General features: G+C 37.1%; 1 protein-coding gene across 1 annotated transcript in view; it reads right to left on the reverse strand.

Moving 5' to 3' along the window:
• The window catches only part of nfatc3a (nuclear factor of activated T cells 3a), a 106,583-nt gene that overhangs the window by 58,688 nt on the left and 22,225 nt on the right, over positions 1-25,670 (reverse strand). Inside the window, exons 2-3 of the mRNA XM_052154834.1 lie at positions 12,329-13,508; positions 4,118-4,280 (exon numbers count right to left, since the gene is read on the reverse strand). Coding sequence (XP_052010794.1) covers positions 4,118-4,280; positions 12,329-13,508 — 1,343 coding nt within the window. The remainder of the gene's footprint in view (positions 1-4,117; positions 4,281-12,328; positions 13,509-25,670) is intronic.

Genomic DNA, 25,670 nt, shown 5'->3' on the forward strand with positions numbered 1-25,670 from the left:
TAAAGAGTTAGTCATTAATACTTTGAAATAGTAAGGAAGGCACGCTCACACAACACAGATTCTCATGTGTATATGGGTGGTTGATTTTTAAGCATGAAACATTGGAGAAAGTCTCAGCAAACAAACCTGAAAATCAGATTGCTTTGTTTGTATTTTAACCCAATCTCGTTACATTTTTCTCAACCATGAATCAACATTTATTCTGTAAAAATTTAGAAAGAGCGTATCTTTTCATAGACTAATCCAGTATTTCCAGTTATTTGCCTACTGAAATCAAGTTTAGGATTAAGTATATTATTAAGGGTGAAATAATAAAAATAATAAAAAAAAGACAAACCAACAACATCAACATCTGTCTCAGAATAATTTCAGCAGAACAAACTATTATTAAAAGGATTCAATTTATTTTATAAAATTTACAGACAAAACATTAACTTCCATATGATCATTACTTCAAAGATTACAAAAAGGTACTCACGAGAGTCATGTGACGCCATGCGAGGAGCGGACGTGTAGGAGACAATCTATGCGCTCTTTTTAGTTTTATAATCTGGTGAGATCTGTCTGATACACCCTGATACATATTTGCACTTTGAAGTCAATATGTCAAAAAATTCTAAATCCTTGATATTGGAGATATTAAAAGACACTTACTTGCTCAAGCTGATACCTCCGATGGGCCTGCAGACTGGGAACTCAATTTGAACAGTGCGGCTGGAGAAAATCAGCGTCAACTGTCCAATAGGCTTGTGATGCTGACGAAAGTCTTGCTGACTTAGAAGATATCGCTGTAATACAGTGAATGATTATGGCGATGGAAACAAAATTCTCAGAGTTGGTTACAAGAGTGGCAGATCTTGAGAAGCGGATCGATTATCTGGAGTCATCGGAGAGGGAATTATCAGATAATCCACTGGCGATGAAATTTGATTTGGAACACGTTCTTGGAAAAACGTGAAGATCTTGAGAATAAGAGCCACAGGAATAACATCCGAATTGTTGGAATTCCTGAGCATGAGGAGGGCAGAGATATGGTGAAATTCCTAGATGAGCTCTTCCCGAGTCTGCTCGACATAACAGGCAATAAACTGGAGATTGAGCGAGCTCACATGGTTCCAGCTCATAGATCGGCTGAGGGTGACAGGCCCCGATCAATCCTGGCCAAATTCCTGAGATCTTCCAATAAAGGAGCAAAAGAAATCTTGTGATCGATTTAAGAAATGCAAGAAATGTTTACATCAATGGAAGATCACTTTTGCACTTATATTCCCGGCCAAACTGAGTATAAATACTAAGGATGGCCATTAAGTATTTGTATGCCCCAAGCAAGCATTGTCCTTCATTGGAGTGAGTAAGCCATTTGGTGTTTCTCATTTGAGTGGATTGACTTGCTGTACTTACTCTGGCTGTCTTAGGAAGCTGGGTACCATTTTTGTTTCTTTTTGTGTTGGTTCCACCTAGCGGCTGGAGTTTGTTTTGTGGAATAACACTTCCCCTTCAAGAAACTCTTGCACTGACGGAAGATTGCATTTACACTGAAGTTCCCAGCTAGTAATAAGGATGACCGCAAAATATCTACATGCCTACAAAAAGCGATGTCTTTTATAGAGTTGATGGACTGAGGAAATCATGGTGTGTTTCTTAAGTGGGCTCTGAGACAACTCGTTAAATGTACACTGGACCGTCCTAGGATCCGGGACACCTGTTTTGTTTCTTTTTGTGCTGGTTCTGACTAGTGGCTGGAGTTTGTTTTGTGGAGGCACATACCTTTTGGACAGCTGTGGATGAATCTGCTTGTTCTTTGTGCTTATGCCTTCTATTGGCTGGAGTATATTTTGCAAAGTATTTTCTGTTATGTAGTTTTGCCTCACAAAATTTGTTGGGCTTGAGCAATCCGATGGCAAAGTTGTCGTGGGGGTTCTCGTAGGCGTGCATGGACTCTCTGAGTTTAGAGGGATCGAAGCCAGTTGGCGCTGTCGTGCGTGGGGTTAATGCACACATTTTTCTTTTTTCTGTTTGTTTTGTTCTGGGTTTTATTGTTGCACTAATATTGAAAAGTGGTCTTTATAATTTTGTTTTTGACACACAATTAATTTTTTCTATTATGTAAAAATGTCAAATGTTAATATCAGTGGATTGTTTCTCTCCACTTGGAATGTGAATGGGTTAGGGCACCCCATAAAAAGGAGGAAGGTTATTTCTTTTAATAAACATAAGAAAAATTATATAGTGTTACTTCAAGAAATGTGTCTTTCCCCGCAGGAAGCTGAAAAATTTGGGAAGATATGGGGTGGACATGTTTTCTTCAGTGCTGGCTCAAGTAAGAGCAGGGGAGTCATTATATTGATAAATGAACATCTAAAATTCAAATTTATCAAACAGATAATGATAAACTAGGAAGAGTCATTATTTTATTTTAGCGGAAATTCAGGGACAAAGGTTGATTTTAGCTAATATTTATACACCTAATGCTGATGATCAGGGCTTTTTTTTATAGATCTTGAAGGGATGTTGCAAACTGCAAAAACAAACCTCATAATATAATATTGGGAGGAGACTTTAATCTTTTGATGGACTAAATCCTTGATCATAGTGAAGCAAAAGTGTGTAAGCCCCCTAGAGCATCATTGATGCTTCACAGGATGTTTAAAAATCTTGGTCTTGCAGATATTTGGAGACTTTTGAACCCATCTGGTAAGGACCTACAGTGCATTTCCAGCTGCCGTTCTCGCTCTCTGCACGTTGTGCAGTCCACACCCCTGGGTGCTTCGACAGCGCTTTCACTGCCTAAAAGTGTGTTTTCCCCTCCTAAAAGAGTTTTATTCTCTAAAAGAGTTTAAGTTTCACTCATAGAGCAATACACATCAGGCTTTGAACGTAGTCTTTTTAAAGATGTCTTTACTCCTCTGTGTAGTTCCTGGATGGATTTATTTGTATTTATTTATATTTGTGTAAATATAATTGCAAATACAGACAAACTATTTTCACTATTTTATTTATCTGAATAGATATTCAGCTCTTAATGCAAAGCTCAAATCCATGGGAACATGACCGGTCATACTAACCACCCATTCTCACAAACAAAGAGCTGACTACATCAGAGATATCTGGAGTTTGCTCAAACATTTAGGATGTATTGATGAAACTGCATAGATATGATTTGCTTTGACAATTAAGAAGTCCATAAAAAGAAGAAGAAAAAAAAAAGATACAAATGGCCGAAACGAACCAAGAAACATTGTTCAGGTACACAAAGGACATTGTAAAGGCAGCCCTATAAAAAAGATGAGAGTACTGATCATGAAAGCTGATCATGCGAGAAACCTATAAGAAGGTCACAAGGAATGATGGCCAAATTGTGATTGTAATTGTGGTTGTCTACTAGACCATTAAAAGCCAGAGGTTATGATTCAGAGGAAAGGTCTTCTTCTTCTCTTCCTTACCTGTTCATAGATCTCGGTTCCAGAGTTGTGCTTGTACTTCATTATGGCTGCCACAAAAGAGGCCACTGCCTCTCCAAGACCATAAAATATTTACCAACAAGCTCTCTCTCTCTCTCTCTCTCTCTCTGTATCTATAGCAGAACTAGCCTAATGAGACTGCCAGGTAAGCTTACCTATCTGATAAAGAGATTACCACATGATACAGCAGGATACTAATTGGGCTTCATTTTACATAAATGATGCCATCACCTCTACTGATGCATGCTTCTACACACCCAAAGGTGAATGGCTGTTACAAGAAACACAGAAGCAGTCAGACTGATATACAGTAGTTAATCAGACTCAGCTGTACTGTTACTTAGATCTTGCTAACTTCACAATGCACGCTCACTAGCTGTTACCCAGTAAAAGGAATTGTATGAACAGTAATGAGGTTAATAGGCCATATAGCAGACTCTCCTACGTGGTTTTGCTTCTCAAGTTCTTTTTCCTGCGAGAGAATGAATGGTGTCATGCTCTGTTCCCACTTTTGTGGCAAGCGTAATAAGGCATTGAAGAACAACCCAGAACTAGATTGCACAATTGTTGTAAAAGTGGAATTGTGGGTGAAACCAATGTATCTAGCCAGGCAAGTAAGTCAAATCATCAGTATGACGCCCGCTGTGGATTCTCACCTTGACAATAGGGTGTCCACCAGATGAGGCCTTGACAGCCCCTCGGCTACCCTCTGTCTCATAATGAGCTCTGTGATGAGCTTTGGGGTGAACCTCGATCTTTAACTCAAGCTGCCCATACTGACTCGGCAACGGCCAGTCCAGTGGAGGTAGGGATGACGCCCTGTAAACAGATCAACAAAAAACAGTTACATAATGCATAGTGAACAGCTAGATTAATGTTAACACATGTCTTTGGAGTTTTATTCTGATAATTGTTTGAGACATTTAGGACATATTTTACATTGTTGTGTCAAGAAACTCTTATTTTGTTTGTCACAACCACAGAATCTGAAAAAATCTCTTGTATTCATTTCCAGTGACAAGGTGTTGGTGCCCAAACTGGCCCCCTTCCACATATTTCCATGGATGGATCTGCCTGCCACAGACTCTTTCTCTACTGGCTTCAAACTGTTTGCTGCATGGCTACTACTGAGGGCATGGCTATGACCCAGACTGAGAGATTTCAGGGCGTGGTGGCTGTGGCAGTCATGTGGTCCATGGCTATTTCAGATTGTTAGCCGTCTGTCCAGGTGTAGGCAACCAAAAAATATCATAAATGTGCCAGATTGTAATGAATGGAAGTTACGATTTTAAGTGTTTCAGTCAAGAATGTCAGTGAATAATGACTTCAAAGTTCTTATTTACTGTTAATATATGGAAAATAGCAGCCTAGACATTGTGCTAAAAAACTTGTGTTGCACAGAATATCATATGGGTTACAAATGGCATAAATGTGAGTAAATGATGACAGGATTTAAAATTTTAGGTGAACTTTACCGTAAAAATAATTTTCACTTCTCAGTGTTTTTTTTGTCTTAGTCTTTCTCATCCACTTCCTTTCCCTCAGTCACCTGTAAGGTGACATGTACATGCTCTGCTGCCATGGTAACGTGAATGGAATTGCCACATGAAACATGAGCAATCAGAATGTGTGACAGTAGTGGCCTCGTGATCACTGGACATCAAACAGATTTGTGTGGTCGCTCCATTCACTTTCCTTTGACACTCACCAACACAACAACAACACTTTGACACAATATTAGCTCTTTCTCACATACAGTATGTTTGTGTTGTAATTGGGTTTTTAAGTTTGTATGTGTGAGAATGAGATACAGAAAGATGAAAGAGTCTTTAATCAAATATATGCAAGATACATGTAGAGATGTACTGGTACCATGTTTTAGAGATTCAGTTAGGGCTGCACAATTAAATAAAAAACTAATCGCAATTACGATTACGGCTGCCACGATTATGTAATCGTGAAAACTGACGATTACAGCGTTCAATTAAAGTCTGCTCCTGTTGCATCAATGGTTTATTTTCCTTTTTTCATTTGAAAAGTAACGGGTAGGGTTGCACTGATCGATCAGACACCGATCTAAATCAGCCGATCTTCATATTAAGTCTGTGACAATCAGACATTGTGTTGAGCAATAGAGACGGTTTGTGTGATCATGAGCACTTTCAGCTTCACCCCCTTCAATATGTTCACTCGAGGTGTAAATCAAACATGCGTGCTCTCCAGGTGCTCTCAGTCACTCATCTCAGTGCTATTCTATGAGGATCCCAATTTAAATCAGATTAATGTTGGTCATATTACCACTTATCACAGCAATTACATTTGAACCATAACGGCGTTCTCAAGCATTTGCTTAATAATTATTGATTTGTGTTACAGCAAAATGCCAAAGACAGTAAACAAATCATAGATATTAATGATTTCTCAATAAAGCAGTTTTAGCGCTTGTAATGGATATATTTTTCTTATTTTTGAATGCATCTCTGCTGTGTGTGATGCTTTCATGATTTTTACTGCTTACCAGTATGTCACAATGACCTTTTGATATTAACAACAGAACTATTCAACTGTTTTAAAACAAATAAATGTTAGTAATTCACAATTACTGTAATTTTGATAACTTTATATAAAGGCTCCATTTGTTAACATTATTTAATGCATTAGATTTCATGAACAAACAATGAACAATATATATTTTACAGCCTTTATTAATTGTAACGTAAGTAAATAAAATTACAATTGTTCATTGTTAGTTCATAGTGCATTAACTAATACAACTTTTGATTTAAAAATGTAATAGTATATGTTGTACCCAACATTAAGTTCATTAGTTAATGTTAACTACAGTAAAGTTGTTAAATAATCTTAATAAATTGAACCTTTTTTGTAAAGTGTTCCCATCATATAACTATGTGGGGCATAAACATATAACTGCACAATAAAACTTGCAAAAGTGTGGCAAAGGGCAAATAAGGATCTTATTGTTAAATCGGTATCGGCCTCAAATTTCCTGATCAGTGGAGACCACAACCTGCCCAGACTGGGGGAGGTAACTTGGATATAAACTCTTTTAGGAGGGGAAACACTCTTTCAGGCAATGAAAGCGCTGTCGAAGCGCCCAGGGGCGTGGACTGCACAGCGTGCAGAGAGGAAAAATCCGCTGGAATGCGCCGTAGATCCAACAGCAGAGCTTAACGCCAGTAGAGGTGAGTGGAACAGCACAACCGCTTGGCTCCGAAGAAAAAAATGTTCCTGACATTCTCTCCCCTGCTCCCCTTTATACCCGTATGTCCGGGGGCGAAGCATGGAAATTCTGTCTGCCAACTTGACATTGGCCTTTTCTCAAGTTCAGAGGTACGCAAGGCTCTCAGAAGAGACCCCTTGTGTCACTACAATCGACACAACGTCGAGTGAGTGACAGAAGGGGAAATTAATGCTCTCATACTTTCGTAATGTGAGACAAGGAGTTAATGTAAAACGGTCTTTAAGTAGCTGAATTGCCAAATAAAAAGCTCATTAAAATCATTGTGATATTAACAATGTAGATTAATTTTATTTCAGCAGCAAATTCATTACAAATACAGTTTATTGTAGAAATGCTGTGCCCAGCCCTAAGAGCTAGAGGTGGGAAAAAATATCGTTAAAGTATCATGATATTTTTCTTTGTGATATTGTATCGATATTTGCATGCCAAATATCGATATTATTATTTTCATTTATCCACATGACCTACCCACAGAAATAAGGAACAATTATGGTCTTATATGCTTATAGCTTTGCATTGTACATAGATATTAGGAAATAAACTGGCCTCATTTTGTAATTTGGCACTTTTATATACATTTTACAATGCCTTTGGTGATTTGGAAACAGTTCTTCCAAGTCCGATGAAGATGAATGAGAAACATTGAGTATTGAAAGTATTGCAATATATTGTGGTTTTGAATCGCAACGTACAAAAAAAATTTATATCGTGGTGTGGCCTAAATATCGATATTATATCGTATCGCCAGTTACCTTGTGATTCCCACACCTACTAAGAGCATGTGAGTGTCTTCATCCGAAAATTTTATGTTCAGCTGTCTATCTAGCTAGTTCCACTATAAACTAGAGTGCCAACACTTCACCCACCCTGCCATAGCACACCCATCTGTTAAACCAGACAAGCTTCTAGATCTTTCTATTTGCTGCTGATTGATGGAGAGCCAGCACGCACACACGCGCGCACAAGCACACAGGTCAGATGGCAGACAGCAGGAGCAGTGAGTTCATATAACAGGTATCAGGTATCATGTCTCTGTTGTATTAGGGTATGGTTGTAAAAAATGTTAGTCAACACTGCTCCTACATCATGCTCTTGCTGCAGGTTTTTTTGACTTGATATATGTATATACAGGGTTGGGAGTAACAGAAAACATGTAATGGGATTACGTATTTAAAATACAACATATAAGTAACTGTATTCCACTACAGTTACAATTTAATTAAATGGTAATTAGAATACAGTTACATTCAAAAAGTATTTTGATTACTGAAGAGATTACTTTGCATTTTATTATCATTTGTATCATTTAATATTTAGTCCTTTCAGATGGAAACATTTAAACATATAAATGATGCGATCCAAAGTGCATTTGAACAGCGGTGAAACACTTTCTTATGATGTGTTACATTCATATGAGCAGACAGAGAAGTAAGATTGAAATAAGTTTGGAGCAGAAGAAATAGAAATAAACCTTCTGTAAATTGTCAGCATGATACTAAGCTAAAATGCTATTTCTAACCATTTTACATGCATATGTTACCAGGCACGATCATATTTTTATCAAGAAAATTCATGTTGGATCATAATTTCTTTTTTTCTAGAAAGACCTTTGATATTAGGGCAAAAATCATATGCTTGACAATAATTTTTTTTATTGTTTTCCTTTATAAATATAAAAAAAAATCCTTAAAACAAGATCAATTTGAGTTATCATGTTTTAGAAACAACACTACATAAGATATTTAGGTTTTTCAGAGAAAGTATTTTTAACATGTGTATTTTGTCACTGTACTGGCAGAGTTTTTATAATCAAAACAAGTTAAAATATCTACCAGTGCTGAAGAAGTAATTCAAAGTATTTAGAATACGTTACTGACCTTGAGTAATCTAACGGAATCCGTTACAAATGACATTTTACAGCATGTAATCTGTAGTGGAATACATTTAAAAAGTAACCCTCCCAACCCTGTGTTTTGTGTATATATATATATCTATCTCGGATTAATAATAAAGGTTATGGATAGGTAACAAAAAAAAGTGTGTGTTAGGTCTGAAATGATTAGTTGACGTTATTGACAACGTCGACAATAAAAACATTGTCCACATATTTTTTCGTTGTCAAAAAGTCGTTTGATCTCATTTAACGTAACATGAGATCACATTAAACTCTAATGATGACTCGTGAGAACAGCACCACAGTTCACACCTGACTGATGAGAGGAGGAATTACACAGATCACAGTCCAGATGGACTCGCAATGTATGAGGGAATTATAATGCAGTAAAATAAGTAAATACAGAAGTACTCTCATTGTGAAATACAGCAGAGCCGTAGTTGCCATTCCACTGAAGCAAAACTTGCATGTCATAGCATCTTAAAAGTAAACACCTCACCACTATATCTTTAATGCATCCTATAAGGAAGGAGATCATGTAAATAACTACAAACTGAGAAACTGGCATTTCTCTGTGTGGTCAGCGCCTCTTCTATGAGTTGTGCGAAGTGTCCCGATCTAAGGGGGAGATATTTAAACTGCACCAAGCTGAGGCACACTCTGTCGAGGGGATGCTCATCCCTCGAGCGTGTGGACTTGCTGCAGCTAGATTATAACGTGATGGCTCACGACTTAATGAATCATAATATATGTCACTGTGCATTTCTTATCATGAAGTAAATTGGCAATACACAGCTTTATTAATAAGAGAGTTTGTTTTTTTGAGATAAAGATGGATTGAAGTGAACAGAAATGTGAGAGAGGGTAGTCTTTGCCACATTATACACGGCAACAAATTATGTTTTTGATTTGTTTGCTTTTTTGGCTTGTTTTCCAAATATAATATCTAAAAATAATTTAAAGCAACATACATTTACTTAAGCAGCTATACTGCAGAATTAAAAAAAATAAATAAAAAAATCTTAGAGAATGTCAAATATAATATTTAAAATACAAATATATTAAAATATCTAAAATCCTTTAAAAAAAAGATGCATTCAACCAAGAAACAGCATATAAGATATTTAGACTTGCTTTTAGAGAAAAGATCTTGAATACAAATATATTTTGTCTTTACTGTACTCACAGAAGTATGAACAAGTGAAATAATACACTTATATACAAAATACACTTAGTGTATATTTAAGATACATTCTCTTCAAGCAAGCCTAAATATTATATAGGCCTATGTTGCTTCTCAAGTAAATGTATCTTTTTTTTTTTTTACAAGGATTTTTAGAAAATTCAAAACAAGACAAACATTTGATAACAATAGGATTTTTTGCAGTGAATTTTTTCCTGAATTAAACTTAAAAACTATTTTTCCTCTTTATTGTTAGTAAGTCGGGGCACAAGCTGAATAATCAATTAAGAGCTAATGATTACTCGTTGCAATAATCGCCGAATAATCATTCTAATAATCGTTAGATTAGTTGATTATCAAAATAATAATTAGTTGCAGCACAAGTGTGTGTGTTGGTGTAGTAAAGAATCATTGTGGGAAGGGAAATGTTTGCTAGCCAAAGCCACACACTCTCTTTACTGATTTATAGTAACAGAGTCCGGGCACACACATAATACTTCATCGGACTAAAACGTGTGACACGCATACACGCACACAGACACACGCGCACACATACAGGCATTATCCAATGCACAGGTATGTATAGTAGACACACTTTTAACCCTTTCTGTTCATCGGCTCACTGAATTCACAGCTGCCTCATGCGACTCTAACTAAGTAATAGTTCTGTTGTAAAAACTATTTAGCTACATTCCTAGACACTATTATAGGCATCATATACAGGTGTCATAGACAGACAGGCATTATCTGCACACTCCTGACATGAAGGTTGTCCCAAACATTAGGCACCATAATTAAAATTCTGCCTTCTAAGAAACCTTGTTTTGACCACTTTGTAGTACAGCATTGCATGTCTCCTTCACAGATAAGCAGGGTTCAAAATATACTTTTTAGCACACTAGCTGTAGATGAAAACATTTACCAGCCAGTAAGATTTCTTACCGGCCATTTATTTATTTATTATTGCATTTTACAAGTGCTGTTTACAGACATGAGAGACAAATAAACAATACTGTTAAGCTGCTTTTTTTTAAAAGAACTGTATTGTTTTATTATTTATGAAATATTGAATTGGCAGATGGTTCATTTAGAATTATTTTTCAGATTATTCACTTATTAGAACAAAACTAAATTTGTATTTTAACATGTTGTCATATGAATGACCAGTAAGTTAATCTCAAGAGTCTCATGAGCCACAAGTACACATAAAACAGTAACAGATCTTGGTTTATCTTCTGTAAAGCTGCTTTGAAAACGATGTGTGTTGTGAAAGGTGCTATACAAATAAAAATGACTTGACTTATTTGGATTGAGTCAACTTATTCAGTCAGATCCAACTGATTCATAAGACTTTTTGATTCACTAAAAAGAGTTGGCTCAAAGATTTACTGCTAACTAGGGATGTCCTCATACCATTTTCTTTTTGTGGGGGGCGAGTACCAATACTTCCTTTTCAGTTCTTGCCGATACTGATACCTGTTTTTTCAACATAATATTGTATTATTTTTATAAAATGATGTGGTTTTATTCAGAACCTTACAGCACTATCCAAAATAAAACATTGGAGTTATTTTTGTTAAATAAAGTGCTGTATAACAGAGCATCATAAGTGTGAGATATTGATTAAGTATTATGCAATTATTGTTGATTTATTATTATTACTAGTAATAGTAGTATTACAGTGAATTTTACTTTACTATACAGTAGTGATTCATTTCTGTGGTACTTTTCACAACACCACACATTTTTTCCACACATACAATTACATGAGCGCGGTATCCCCACTGATAACAGAGACTTTCAATCCTGCGATCTTAGTTACTGAAGACTTACAGAACCTCCTTGATGACAAAACTGGAACATGTTACATTATTTTACAAGCTAACACAAATTGAGAAAAAAGCGCCCACCACAAAATTCACCAGCCAAATAGAAAATGTATCCGTATTTGGGGCTTCAGGGGTGATAATTTTGAACCCTGAGGATAAAGTGCTCACAGAATGCATACTTTACAGTATCAATAAATAGCTCAATCTAATTCAAAAATAACTATTTCCATATTTCCAATGTATTTTTAGAATATTGTATTGTTAGAATCAAGCTAGCACTCTCTGCCTTGACATCAACTCACTACAATTCATATCATATTTGTAAGATGTGTGACCTTTCAGTGGGGAGTGCTTCTGCTTATGTAGACCATTCCAAGTCAGTCACCATTTCAGTTAAGATGCTGCCTTAGAAGGCAGCTGACTATGTAGAAGTGCTCACTAGGTTTTGAAACAGAGCTAGTCAACACACGTGTCTGAGCTGCTGATTACCTATAACCTATTGTCCCTTTTATGGTCTCTTAATATTTTATTTTGTTTTGCACATTTTAACTTGCACACTTGTAAGGAAAAAGTCATACAAAGCTTTGCCGACATGAACTTAGCACACCCTGGCCATATAATAAATCACAGCTGTATTGCTAATAATTTAGTAATGGTTACTGCTGATAAAGCCTCTTCAAAGCAAAGGAGTGGGTTTACCTGAAAATTGGTGTATGTCCTGGTTTTGGTTTGTTCCATGTGAAATGAGATGGGACGGAGAGAAACTGATCTCCAGATCCATCCTTCTTTAAACTATGCATGCCATCCTCAGCGGGGGAGTCAATCAAAGGAGATATATTCCCAGAATCATCCATGCCCAGGTCACCATTCCCTGGCTGGATTGCTGCTGTACAGTCCTGGGAGGTCTTCCTTGTCTTGGAGGGGATGTCTGCCTCAGAGGGACAACATTGGAAAGGTGATACACCCATTGAAGGGCTTCCTATCCAGGTTTCTTCTGTCACGCTCCCCCTGGGTGAGGGACCGGGCGTGGCGGTTGGGGAGTGATGGGGAGATAAAGAGCCCAGGTAGCATATATCAGCACTGGAGTGGCGTCTTTTCCCGCAGGGAGATGTTGGGCGTGAAGAGGGGCGTGAAGGCGAGCGAGGGCTCAACCAGTTCTCATCTGTGATGCTCGTACGGGGTGAGTGACAGGGTGATTGGCAGGGTGAGAGTGAATGTGCATGTGCATGTGAATGAGAGTGAGTGAAGGCTGGGTGATGATGCTGTTGTTGTTGTTGTTGCCATAATTCCTCTTGTGGTCCAGCCTGCGTAGAGCAGCCGGTTGAGGTGAGTGGCGACCCTAGGGTGAAGCGTGCCGCTGCTTCATTCAACTCTGAATCAACATCATCGTACACATGCGAGATGGACTCACAAGATGATGCATCAGAGAACCAGCTACGCGAGGAAAGACTGCTGCATGGACTCGGACTCAGGGATGAATCCCGGTACGAGTGATCTAGAGGCAGGTACAGGTGATCTCGAGACAAAGGTCTCTCATGGTACTCTCCTTCTGGACCCTTCCCTCTCATCTCATTCTCACTGGCCTCCATCTCCTGCTGGCAGCTCGGGGAGATGGAGGTGATCTGGATGCTTGGGCACTCAAAGGCCTTGGGTGGGCCACTCGCTCCCACGCCTACCCCAGTGGGAGTGTATTTAGAGTCCTGAGGTTTATAGCTGGGCTCATAGGCTTTGTGGTGGGCTTGCAAAGAGGAAGAGGTGGCAATGAGTTGGGCTGAGTGTGGGCCTCCATGCCGCTGGAGTCCATGTGATTGGTTCACCACTGAAGGAGGTTGGCCAACATTGAAGATGTAAAATGACGTGCTATCATCCTGTTCTAGATCTAAAAAGAAAACAAGGATACTATGAGACAGACAGAACAAGGAGGAATATGAATAAGAGTTTGTAGACTATAGTTAATAGAATTCCAAAGCATTTCCAGGACATTCCTAGTATCTAAACACACATTTCCGTGAAACATTAAGAGCAGATATATGTTGCCATAATTATCATACTATCGGGAATGCATTTACCCAGAAATGTATTTCTTGCCTTTTAAACAGACAAAAAAGGTGGACCATCTGTCCAGTTAAGGTGTTACAAAATATTAAACCAATGAATAAATAAATACTATATCAAAATACTAAAACAAATTAGACTGCACAGTCTATTATTGTGGTAACATGATGGCAATAACAACAAAATAAACTATGACTGGTAATTTACATGTTTCAGATGGCTCCATCACATGCAAGCAGGCGGCTCGAGAATCTAATCGGCCAAACGGGAAAATGTATTGAATCTGAATATTGGCCTTTGTGATATAGGCCTATTGTCAACCCCTACTTAAGTTCATGGTGTAATTTCTTGTGCAAACAACATATAACTAATTACTGTCTATTGAGGCACTTCAAGGTTTGCACCTCTACCCAGAGATAAGAGAGATGAAAGAGAACAGTCTCTCTCTCTCTCTCTCTCTCTCCTCTCTCAGGAGTGCTATTCTAACAGCCTTGAAGAGGAAACTTGTTACTTTGGCTTGCTGTGAACAAGCCATAGGGAAATCTGTAGACACTACAAATTACCAATAAGGATAAAAGGTTAACAATAAGAGCACTATAGCACAAACAGTACTGATATTTCAGAAACGTGTGTGTGTGTGTGTGTGTGTATACGTGTGTGTGTGGGGGGAGTTCAGAGAGAGACAGAGATTGAGATTGAGAGAGAGAGAAAGAGAAAGAGAGAGAGGGAGAGAAAGAGTTAGAGACAGAGAGAGAGCACAAGTTAAATCCATAGATTCAGATCCATTTAGAGGCAGATTTAATGAGACAGAGAGCCGGTGGGTTAGTCAATGAGGAGAAATTTGGGTGGGGTGACAGATGGGCTCAAATCCAGAGAGGAATATCCCATAAGCATCCATCTCAGGACGCACACAAAAAAACACTCAGGAAACAAATTTGCACATAGGTGCTAGGGCTGCTTAATTATGGCAAAAATCATAATCATGATTATTTTGGTCCACTTGACTTGAAAATACTGAGATTCCAATTATTTAACATGATAACCCAATGACTTTGGAAACATCATGCATTTATTGAGCTTTTAAAGAAAACTAAAAAAAATTTAAAAAGAGGAGGAGGCTATTGTCATATGATTATTATTTTATGTTACATATGGTAGTCAAATAAAGGAAAGCCTCCATCATTTACAGCAGGGATGCTCACACTTCTATGGAATGAGATTCTTTTTTTCATCATGTTATTGCAGCAAGATCTACAATGTACAATACAGGCTAAACATTATTACATTACCAAAATTTCAGTAGTCTGTAGTAAAATTTGATGAATCACAATACCAACTTCAAAAACACAACAAATAATAACACAAATTAATTAGTTAATTATGGGAGAATGGTATTAAGTTCTTAAATAGTTTATCAAGACTAGTAAACAGTCAGTAATAAAATAACAATAAAAACAGCAATGAATAGAAATAGACTAAAAACAATAGAACAAAAAATACAAATTAAGAAAATTCGGTGCTTTTTTTTAACAACTTAAAATATTTAAAGTAAATATTCAGAATGAAATGCGACATAAAACTACTACAGGTCTTAACTGTATAATTATAATACATTAATACTTAATAAAGCTACTAAAGTCAGTCAAGAGCCATGTGTGTTTTTTTGTTTTCTTGTTGTTTGATAATTATAATGACACACTGGACAGCAGCAGGTCTATTAGTTTACATTTACACTTACAAATCTGACATTTTAATACAAATCCACTTTTTTTTTCTCCGCTGTTTATGTTCACTTTAGACTGTCTGTGTTTACATGAATATATCTCCAAGATGTGCATTTTGGTGGAATTTTTAAATGTATTTGACCATTCAGGTGCGCATTAGCATTTTCAGAACACGCGAATGTTAAGCACACACTCAATCAAACAGGGCGCAGATGTTACTAGATCACTTGCAAATTATAAAATGATGTGCTCTGAATTACTTTCAACAGCAGAATAAGAATATGAACTTTCTAATACGTGACACAGGCCCTGAATTACTTTCACAAATATAGCTGGTTATTTTTTCATTACTGACGTTTTAATCAGTCTGCTTGTCTGGTCGGACAAGTAAAATTATCTTTCACTTGCCCCTTCAAAAATCCACTTGTCCCAGACAAGCGGAAATGTCAAGCCCTGATTAAATATTGTACCGATAACAATTTTTTCTTCGGCAGTATAGCTTAAGTAAATGTATGTTGTTTTAAAGGAGTTTTAGAAATTATTTGAGAAAACAAGCCAAAAAAAGACAAATCAAAAACTTTTGTTCTAGTGTATAATGGGCCACTCTCTCAGCATTATGTTCAATTTGATCCATCTTTAACTCACAAAAAATATTCTTCTTAATAGAGCTGCATATTGCTGATTTTCTTCATAAGATACACACAGTGAACTTGAAGCATATATTATGATTCACTACGTCGCGAGCCATCATGTTATAATCAAGCTGCAGCAAAGGCGCGCGAGTGACGAGCGTCCCGGTGCCAGGAGAAGATTCAATCTCTTCCCCAGTCACTTCACACAACTCAGACACGGTGCTGAACGCACAGAGAAATGACAGTTTTGGAGTTTATTTTTCATAACACGCTTCCTTATTATTTGAACTTTTATAATGGATGCTTTAAAGATATAATGCCAGGGAGTTTCATTTTGAAACAAAATGTGCCACAATAATAGTTTTATCTAGATTATCTTGTTTTCATAATCGTATTTGAAAATAAAATTAGATTCATCGCCCAGCCCTAAAAGGCGCATGCTTTAGCCTGTCACCACATAGAGACCCACACTATTAATAACTGCAGATCTCTCTCTCTTACACACATACACACAGATGGCTAGTATGCCTAATACTGAATACAGACACACACGTGGGTGCAGAGTATATTGTGCTTGTGGTCTATTAAAGGTTATTGATGAGCTTCCAGTAACTGGGCAAAAGGAGCCTGATAGGGCCAGACAGCAGCGAGCAGCCAGTGAGATGAGTTATATTGCTTTACAGAGAACAAAGTGAAACTAAGAAGACAGCATCAGGACTCCACAAAAAGGATTTTCTCTTTTGGCCCTGTCAGATCAGTAAGAGTGTAGTTAATTACTTAATTACTTTACTGGTTCATCAAAAATATGAATCTAATTATCTCATCGTTTACTCACCCTCATACCATTCCAGATGTGTATGACTGTAGATTCATACAAAGCAAGTGAATGGTGATTGGACCATTGTAGCTCCAAAAATCACAAAGGATATAAAAGTAATCCATATAACTCCAGTGGTTTAATATATGTCTTCTGAAGTGATGCAATCACTTTGGGTGAGAAATGGATCAATATTTAAATCCTTTTTACTATAAATTTATAGAGATTTAAAGTAAGAAAGAACATAAATATTGATCTGTTTCTCACCCACACCAATCATATTGCTTCTAAAGATATGGATTTAACCACTAGAGTCATACGGATAACATTTATGCTGCCTTTTATCAGCTTTTTTTACATTTATATTTCTTACCACCATTCACTTGCATTGAAAGGATCAACATAGTTGAGATATTCTTCTAAAAATATTCATTTGTGTTCTGCAGAAGACAGAAAGGCATACATATCTGGCTTGGCATGAGGGCGAGTAAATTATGAGAGAATTTTCATTTTTGGGTCAACTTTTCCTTTAATTGTTGGATATGAACAGTTTGGTTTAAATAATCTGTTAAGCACTACATAATGTAATAATGCTTGTTAATGTTAAAAAAAAGCTATTATAAAGGGATATCTAATGTTCATAGTTAAGAAACCCACGTAGTTTCTTTTAGAACCATTGACAAAATCAGTTTTAACATGATTTATTAGGCCTGATTGATTTTGTCGGACATGTGATATATTGATAAATTCTTTTAACAAACAATATGCACTGAGGTGATGGAGACGTGCTGGTTGGACCTGTTAGACCTTAAATTGTGGTCTTGTTCATGTAAGATCATCGTTAGATCATATTTGGCCCTTATATTTGTCACAGCAGTTGCACTGTGGAAGTTTAAAAAGCTATTTGTGATCAGAGTTGGTGCGACTTCTCTGTAAAAGTTTACCAACATTAACTTTGGGTCAATGGGGTCTTATTTAAGAAGACACGATAACAATGATGGTGATCCATGAAATACAATACATTTTGTCACATCCTGTGTTTGTCCTGATCCACTGATCATGATGGAAACAAACATTTATCTTCTGTTTCCTATACGTCTCTCTCCATCTTTATAGATCCTCCAAACACTTTGTCATAAGACATGCCTATTCGAGATGACAGAGCTTGACAGACAGGAAAAGGGACAACTATAAATGTCACACAAGACTCAACATGTCGATCCAACTGTGAACTCTGACCTGAGGGAAACAGGGCACTAAGGGTGTGTTCACACTTGTGGTTTGGTTCTCTTGGTCCGGACCAAAAATGAAAATGATACATTTAGTCTTGGTTCGTTTAACACCAAACCTAACGATACAAAACCAAAGGCATCAGGGAAAAGTCACAACCTGATTGGACAGCTTTTATGACGTATAATGTTTGATGGAACTTACAAACCAATGCTGGCAAAATGCGCTCGTTGGATGTATATATGATGGTGTTTTTACCAGCTGAGAACAAATGAAGAGTTAAAATGTGTAAAGTACTCAAAACAATGCCAGGAATTTCTCCATTGTACACACACACAAAAGATATGCTGTAAGGACAGCTGACAAGCGGTTCCGACGCCAGTACAGAACCTTAATGGGAAACATAGCTCCAATGATGAGAAGAAACAGGTATGCTTGAGATCAGTATTAGGCAAATTACTTCCTGTTTTTGATCGGTTTAGACGTCTTTGGTCCATGTTGCGTTCATATATCAATCGAACCATACCAGAGTTCGTTTGGAAGCGGACCGAGACCCACTTTTCAGGTGGTCTCGGTACGCTTGTTTAGTGTGCACCAAGGTTCGGGTGACAGCGTTCATATTTGTTCAAATGAACCGCACTAACAGAGCAAATCGCACCAGAGTTTGTTTTAATCGAACCAGACGTGCCAAGTGTGAACACACCCTAAGACTCTCTTAGTCTTACTCTCGCCCTCTCTCTCACACACAGCTGTGAACCTGAAGTATCATAGTTTGCTCTATAATAACCAAAAACTTTTAGAAAAACGTTCAGAAAAATATTCAGCAGAAAAAGGTCCTTACACCAGATCTTTCAACCCAAGTGTTATTCAGCACAGACTAAACCCAAGCCTCTTTATCTGCCATTTCATACCTTCATTTATGAGGCAGAATAGGCCTTGATTAATCCACCAACCACTGGCTGTCAGTTCATTAGCATGGTGCCATGAATAAATACAATGATTGAGGGACAGAATACAGCGGAAAGAGAGAGCAACTCATAGACAGATGAAAGAGATGGAGTGTGCTGTAGGCATGGGGAAAATTCTGCTGAGAATTTGACTCATAATGATATCAGGCTCAGATTGAACACCAAAAATGATGCTTTCTGTTAAAAATGTGCAGAAACAACTAAATGTTTTCCATTAATCGGATGATTAGCCATGGAACGTGAAAACACAGAGGAGCTCTCAACATTACCATGTTTGTTTGAGTGCCCTGACAGTTTGGGGTGGGAGAATCCGTTTTGAGAGTTGGGAGAGTTTTGGGAAAACCTGATTGGAAATGGTAACTATTTTTGCTAACTGGTACTACTAATGCCACAGAAATTACACACCACTGCCAAAAAGGAATATTCTGGGTTCAATACAAGTTAAGTTTAATTGGCAGCATTTGTGGCATGATGTAGATTACCACAAAAAATGTTTTTCGACTTGTACCTCCTTGCAAACAAACAAAAATTACAGTAAGGCCCTTACACTTGAAGTGAATGTGACCAATTTTTGGAGGGTTTAAACAGAAATGTGAAGTTTAACATTTTATAAAAAAAAACACATTAATTCTTCTGTTAAAACTCATGAATTATTTGAGCTGTAAAGTTGTATAAATCTTTATTTTTACAGTCATTATAGGGTTTATTGACATTACATAGTCATGGCAACAAAGTTGTTATTATGGCTCTTATTTAACATAGAAAAGCTTAATAAGCGATTTTATCACAGCGACTTTTGAAACATCGAGCATTTTAACATTTACGGTAGCGCTGCCCAATTAATCGAAAAACGAATCACGATTACGTTAACAGATGCCACGATTTCAGTCGGTCTCCTGTTACGTCAATGGTTTCTATTTACAATGTGTTTTTGTAGCAGTTGAGTATTCTATACAATAACTATCATATCTGTTGAGCAATAAAACGGCAATGGCCAATCAGAGCTGCTTAGTCCGCTGTCCTATCAGTAATTGCAACTGATCCTAATGCACAAGTTTTAAACTCTCCGAATGCCCAGATGCTTGCTTTATGTTCCACCTCTGTTCGCGGTGGCACATGAAATTTAATACTGAAGAAACTTCAATTGATACTTGAAACGAAGCTGTAGAAAAAGACCGTAAAACACTTTGGAATTATTTTGGATTCATTGCATCTTGCAACATTGTCAGAGTTATAAAAAATGTTGGTGAGCTGGTTTATAATTTGCAAACAATAAAAACACTTCAAATGTATACATTAGCTGCTCAACTTACAGTGTAAGTTGCTTGCCATTGTCTCGTTCCTGTTGCGTGCCCTCAACATGGCAAACCACGTGAGCTTGGAGTCTGGGGAGGAGGGGGCGGGGGAGACAACTCTCTCCAATATATTGAATTTGGACTGCAGTACCCATTTTAAACGCTTGATGTCAATGTTATATTTACATTTACATTTATGCATTTGGCAGACGCTTTTATCCAAAGCGACTTACAGAGCCCTTATTCCAGGGACAATCCCCCCGGAGCAACCTGGAGTTAAGTGCCTTGCTCAAGGACACAATGGTGGTGGCTGTGGGGATCAAACCAGCAATCTTCTGATTACCAGATTACCAGTTATGTGCTTTAGAACACTACACCACCACCACTCCTTGTTGTATTATTCTCCATTATAACACTCCATGTTACATATTGCTCCTTTAAACGTAGATGTTAAATACACTGCAAATGAGCAACACGACATAGCTAAAATGCTCCTGTTCTAACCAAGGCATTGACACTGTGTAAATAACTGATTTATTATGCTGATTAGACAGCTTTGTTTTTAATGAGAGCATTCACAAGAGTGTAGAACTTTGAGTGTCATTGAGCTCACGTCAAAATGCAGGTAAAAATATAAACCTGCAGTGAGTGACAGCAGTCATTGTAATGGGAGAGTTGGACATGTTGCTCGATTTCTGTGTGCAATTTATTAAAAACTGAATAAGAGTTTTGTTTTGTCATGTTAATTAGTAGGCCAATAAGAATGTAATTCAGCTTAGTAGTTTGAAAATGTTCATGAATCGCACAAACTCCGATCGCAAATTACTGTTTTTAATTTCCAAAGTACAACCACTGAGGCCAAAAATTATCTGACGATGATCTTACATGAACAAGATTACCATTAAAGATCTAACAGGACGAATGGTCCCGCCACCAATGAGTTAACTGAATGCAGTTATTAACTTGGTCAATTTAAAACGGCTGTTATGAAGTTTGATTATTGAATATGTAATATTATTTACTGTACGTACACTAATAATTTAAGCAGTGATTTAGCAATAATTAAATGTATTATATACCATAGATATCCATTTAAATGGTCATGGTAATTTTATATTTTAATCAACATTAATAATTGCGATTACAATATCAAGGGCAATAATCGACTATTATGATTTTTGCAATAATCGTGCAGCCCTAGTTTACGGATTGGCCCTATTCACTTCCATTTTAAGTGCCTGACTGGAACCCAGATATTTTTTTTTTTTTTTTTTTTAAGGAGGACCAAGCCAAAATACATTTTTGTGGTAATCAATTCTGTGCCATAAATGCTGTTGATTGAGCTTAACTTGTATTGAACCCGGAATATTCCTTTAAGGCAAAGATTAAAGAAAAGGTAATTGGAAAAAAACTAAATTTGAGAAAAAGATACAACAGTAAATGAATGATAACCACAATAAGTGTCCAAGGAGATCGACGGGATTCATAAATATCCAGTTTTAACAATTATTTTTAACCAATCATCATCAATCTTTGACCAGCCAAGTTCTCCTAGGTGTGTGCAAACAGGATAACCAAATGAAAACCTTGGCAGAACAAAAACATTACTGAATTTGTATCATCATTGTAAGGTGAACTAGAAGCCTGTTCGCCTGGTAAGTATAAATTAGCCTTAAAGCTAACATTCTGTCTTACATCTCCTTTTGTGGTCCACCCAGGAAAGAAATTCATGGTTTGAAACAACATGAGTGTGAGTACATGATGATAGACAGAATTTTCATTTTGGGGTTAATTATCCCTTTGAAGTGTTGAAGTGGCTCAACATTAAATGCTTGTGTTCTGACACAATGAACCAATGTACTCATAAGGATGATGCAAGTTTGTATCCGGCTTGTGACATTTCTCAATTCCATCAATATTTCCTGTTCTTACTTACTGACCCTATAAATAAAGTAAAACAATTACAAAATAAAATAAAAGCAGCACATTTTTATATTTGAATTGAAGTTAAATTCTTACTTTAAAAAAAAAAAAAGGTATTTTGCATGTAGATATGTTTGTTTGAGTGTGCAGTGTTGCCTTCTCTGAGATCTGGTTTCCCTTATACACCAACAGTCAGTTAGTCGTTACCTGATTGCTGTTGTCAATGTGCTCGTTTTCATGAAAGATCTTACACCAATTTTGCTTAATAAGTAGAGAATGACCATGTTTACATACACTTTAGAAAGCAGTTTATTCCAAGTATTTGCAGAAAGCTGCGTTCTGAAATGTCATATAAATGAGAACGACGATTTCCTTATGCCGTTTAGGGATTAAGAGAAAGTGGTTTAACATACCTAGGATTCTCCCGAGATAAAGCTGCTTATGTGGCCATGTAAACACATAAGCAGAGTTCTAACAGGTTTTTGAAGAGTGCATGTGCGTAGAACAGACTGAATAAAAAAACGTCATGGGATGGAACCCAACAACTAGTCAAAACATTTCTTGAAGTAAAGTGCAAAAAGCACATCCACTATTAATTATACCCATTTAAAAACACCACTGTAAAATATTGATGGCCCCTCACGTTTGCATACATGCGCTCCTACATTGAGGTAATCCTGGAGTTTTAGGTAAAGGGAACCCCAACTATTGAAGCAACTTCCTGAACAGAAAAGAAAGAGACCAGTGTGGCATACAGGTGGAACTCATTAAACACTTATCTTCCTGGCCTCGCTCTGCCCAAATGCCGCTCGTCCCCGCCGAAAAAAATAAAATAAACCGATCATCACATTGAGTTTTTTTTCCATTAACCTGATTTCACTCTGCATGTGAATACCTTTACCGACATTCTTATTGGTTTTTCCAATGTGCGCAAGTGTTGTGTGCATGCCTCTTTCTGTTTTGCCATCAAAAGCACAGAATAAGTTGAGTCTCTTGTAAACCCTGATCAGTCAAGGACCATCTGCTCCAAAGAAAAGAGTAAAACTGTAGTATCATGGGTTATAAGACTGCTTTACTGTTTAGTAACTGCAGCAAGCTCCAGAGCACTGCTTCAACAGTGTGGCAGTTCACTCTATTTGGCTGAACCTGTTGAAAAGACCAGCATGTTGTGTTTTGGGAGCTGGTCCCCAGCATTAGATGCTGGTGTGCTGGAGTCCCCTCCAGGCTTCTTAACTAGCTTAACCAACCAAGACTTTAGAGATCAACCAGCAGTATTTTGTGCAGGGGAGGTTGACAGAAATGTTTCATCCATATCTAAAGCCCTATTCGGATGGGATTAGTTTTATATGGGAATGTGGTGTTATGACGTAATTACCAGAGCTTCTCAGTCATTTTAATCCCATGTGAATCGTTCATGTCAGTAATTTTTACGGACCTTTTACGGACTGTGCATTTCCGTGCTGGTGAAAATGACAGGGTGCTTTGCCTACTATAAAACACCCTGTAAAAATAACCCCTGGTAATATTAATCCTGTGTGAATTGACAAGATAGTAAAAAAGTCAGTAAATCTGCACTTTCCAGCCCTTGAGCCTGAATATCACTGTTTTGTACGTTCTCCGAGTGCCCAAAGTGGATGTTGGTCAAGAGAAGATGGCAAAAAATTTAAAACTCGCTTCACAACTTCAGATAACACTGGCTGTTACGTTTAGACCGATGCATGTTTTTCTCAAGCTTTTTATGCTGCCGAGTGTTTATTTACCCATGTAAAAGAAACTAGCCATTTTAGATTATGATTTGAGCAGAGTGAGTGTGGGAAACTGTGTTTTGGACCATAATACATACGGAGCATAATGTGACGGGATTGTACATATTTTAATTCAAGAGATTAACGCCTGTATTGTCACCAGTTCTCTTGAATTTAGCCAGATATTCTAATGAATTTCTTTTAATAATCACACAAACATTATATGCTCATGTTAATATTTCCTGCATACTTAATCAGCTCAGTATACAATTTCTTTATACATTTCAGTTTACATTAAGGTAAGTTGCTTTACAGCAGTGTGTAAATGCTATAGACACACCCATCTCATATATCTTATGCCCATCGCTTATACCATGCAAATTGACGGTAAATATTACAGATGTCTGCAGTAATAACCACTTGTCTGACATATGTCCATGAAACTAATCCCGTCCAGATAGGACTTAAGCTACCTCTAAAGTGAATCCACTAATCATGTGTCAAAATACTTGTTATAATCTATGAGCAAAATAAAACTGATCTTATGAAGTATGAATAGGAGTCCCAGTGTCTGCCTGTTTACATCAGATGCTTTTCAGCTCAGCATCAGACTGGCTATCTGGTTAAATAAAGAGCCCTAAGAGGCTTTGCAGTTTCTAAGCTAATAATAGTGGGAAATCGCTGCTGTGTGCTGAGAAGCACTCAATACGTTGCCCAGTCCGTGACACTATTAATACACGTGAGACCAACTGTGTGTGACTGTGCGTGTATGTGTGTTGGAGGGGTGGTTTATGACATCACACTGAGAATTTAGCTATAGGGTCAAGCACTGACGAAGCTCAAATCTACTCTTGTCTCTTGGTTAAGACAGTGAGGAGACAACACGTCATAACAGTTGAGAGGGAATGTGTGTCATTGAGTCATTGACGAATGCATACGGACAGAGGGCCATATGAAAAACAACTAAATAATCATGGAATCCAGTTATGAAAACGGAATTAACTATAAAATGCTGAATGTCACAGAACTGGACATTTCTGTGAAAAAACAAATGTATGAATGCACAATTACACAAATGTATATATGTCTTACTGTGAGATTTATCTAATTATTAAATAAATATACAGTCTGTATGTGATGCACGCTTCAAAGAGATAGTGTGAAGCCGGCTGCTCATACACTATGAACACCGCATCACGCCTGCTCTGTGTGTGTAGTAGATAACAGAGAGCAGAGCACTTATTCACTGTAAAGCAAACAGAATGTCCAGACAATTTATATGCATAATTAAATCACAGCATTTTGCAGTTAAATAAGCATATTATGCTTATTTAATCCCATATAAATTGCCAACTAGATGCATGAAATTGAAGAAATTGCAACCGATATTGTATATTGCTTCTGAATGGTAATATTCAATTAAAAATAATAATAATAATAATAGCATTATATTTAAGCAATATTTCAAAAGCAAGAGGGCAGTTATTTGGAATAAAAGTTTTTATCAGTACATTAATACTGTCAAGCTCTGTTGTGCAGCACTGTATTATGGATAATAAATAGATAAAAATAACTCCAATGTTGTGTTTTGGATTGTGCTGTGAGGATCTGTACAGAAGCACTTAATTTGATAAAAAATTATGAAATTGTAT

Source organism: Xyrauchen texanus, chromosome 2 (assembly GCF_025860055.1).
Source record: "Xyrauchen texanus isolate HMW12.3.18 chromosome 2, RBS_HiC_50CHRs, whole genome shotgun sequence".
NCBI classification, from domain to species: Eukaryota; Metazoa; Chordata; class Actinopteri; order Cypriniformes; family Catostomidae; genus Xyrauchen; species Xyrauchen texanus.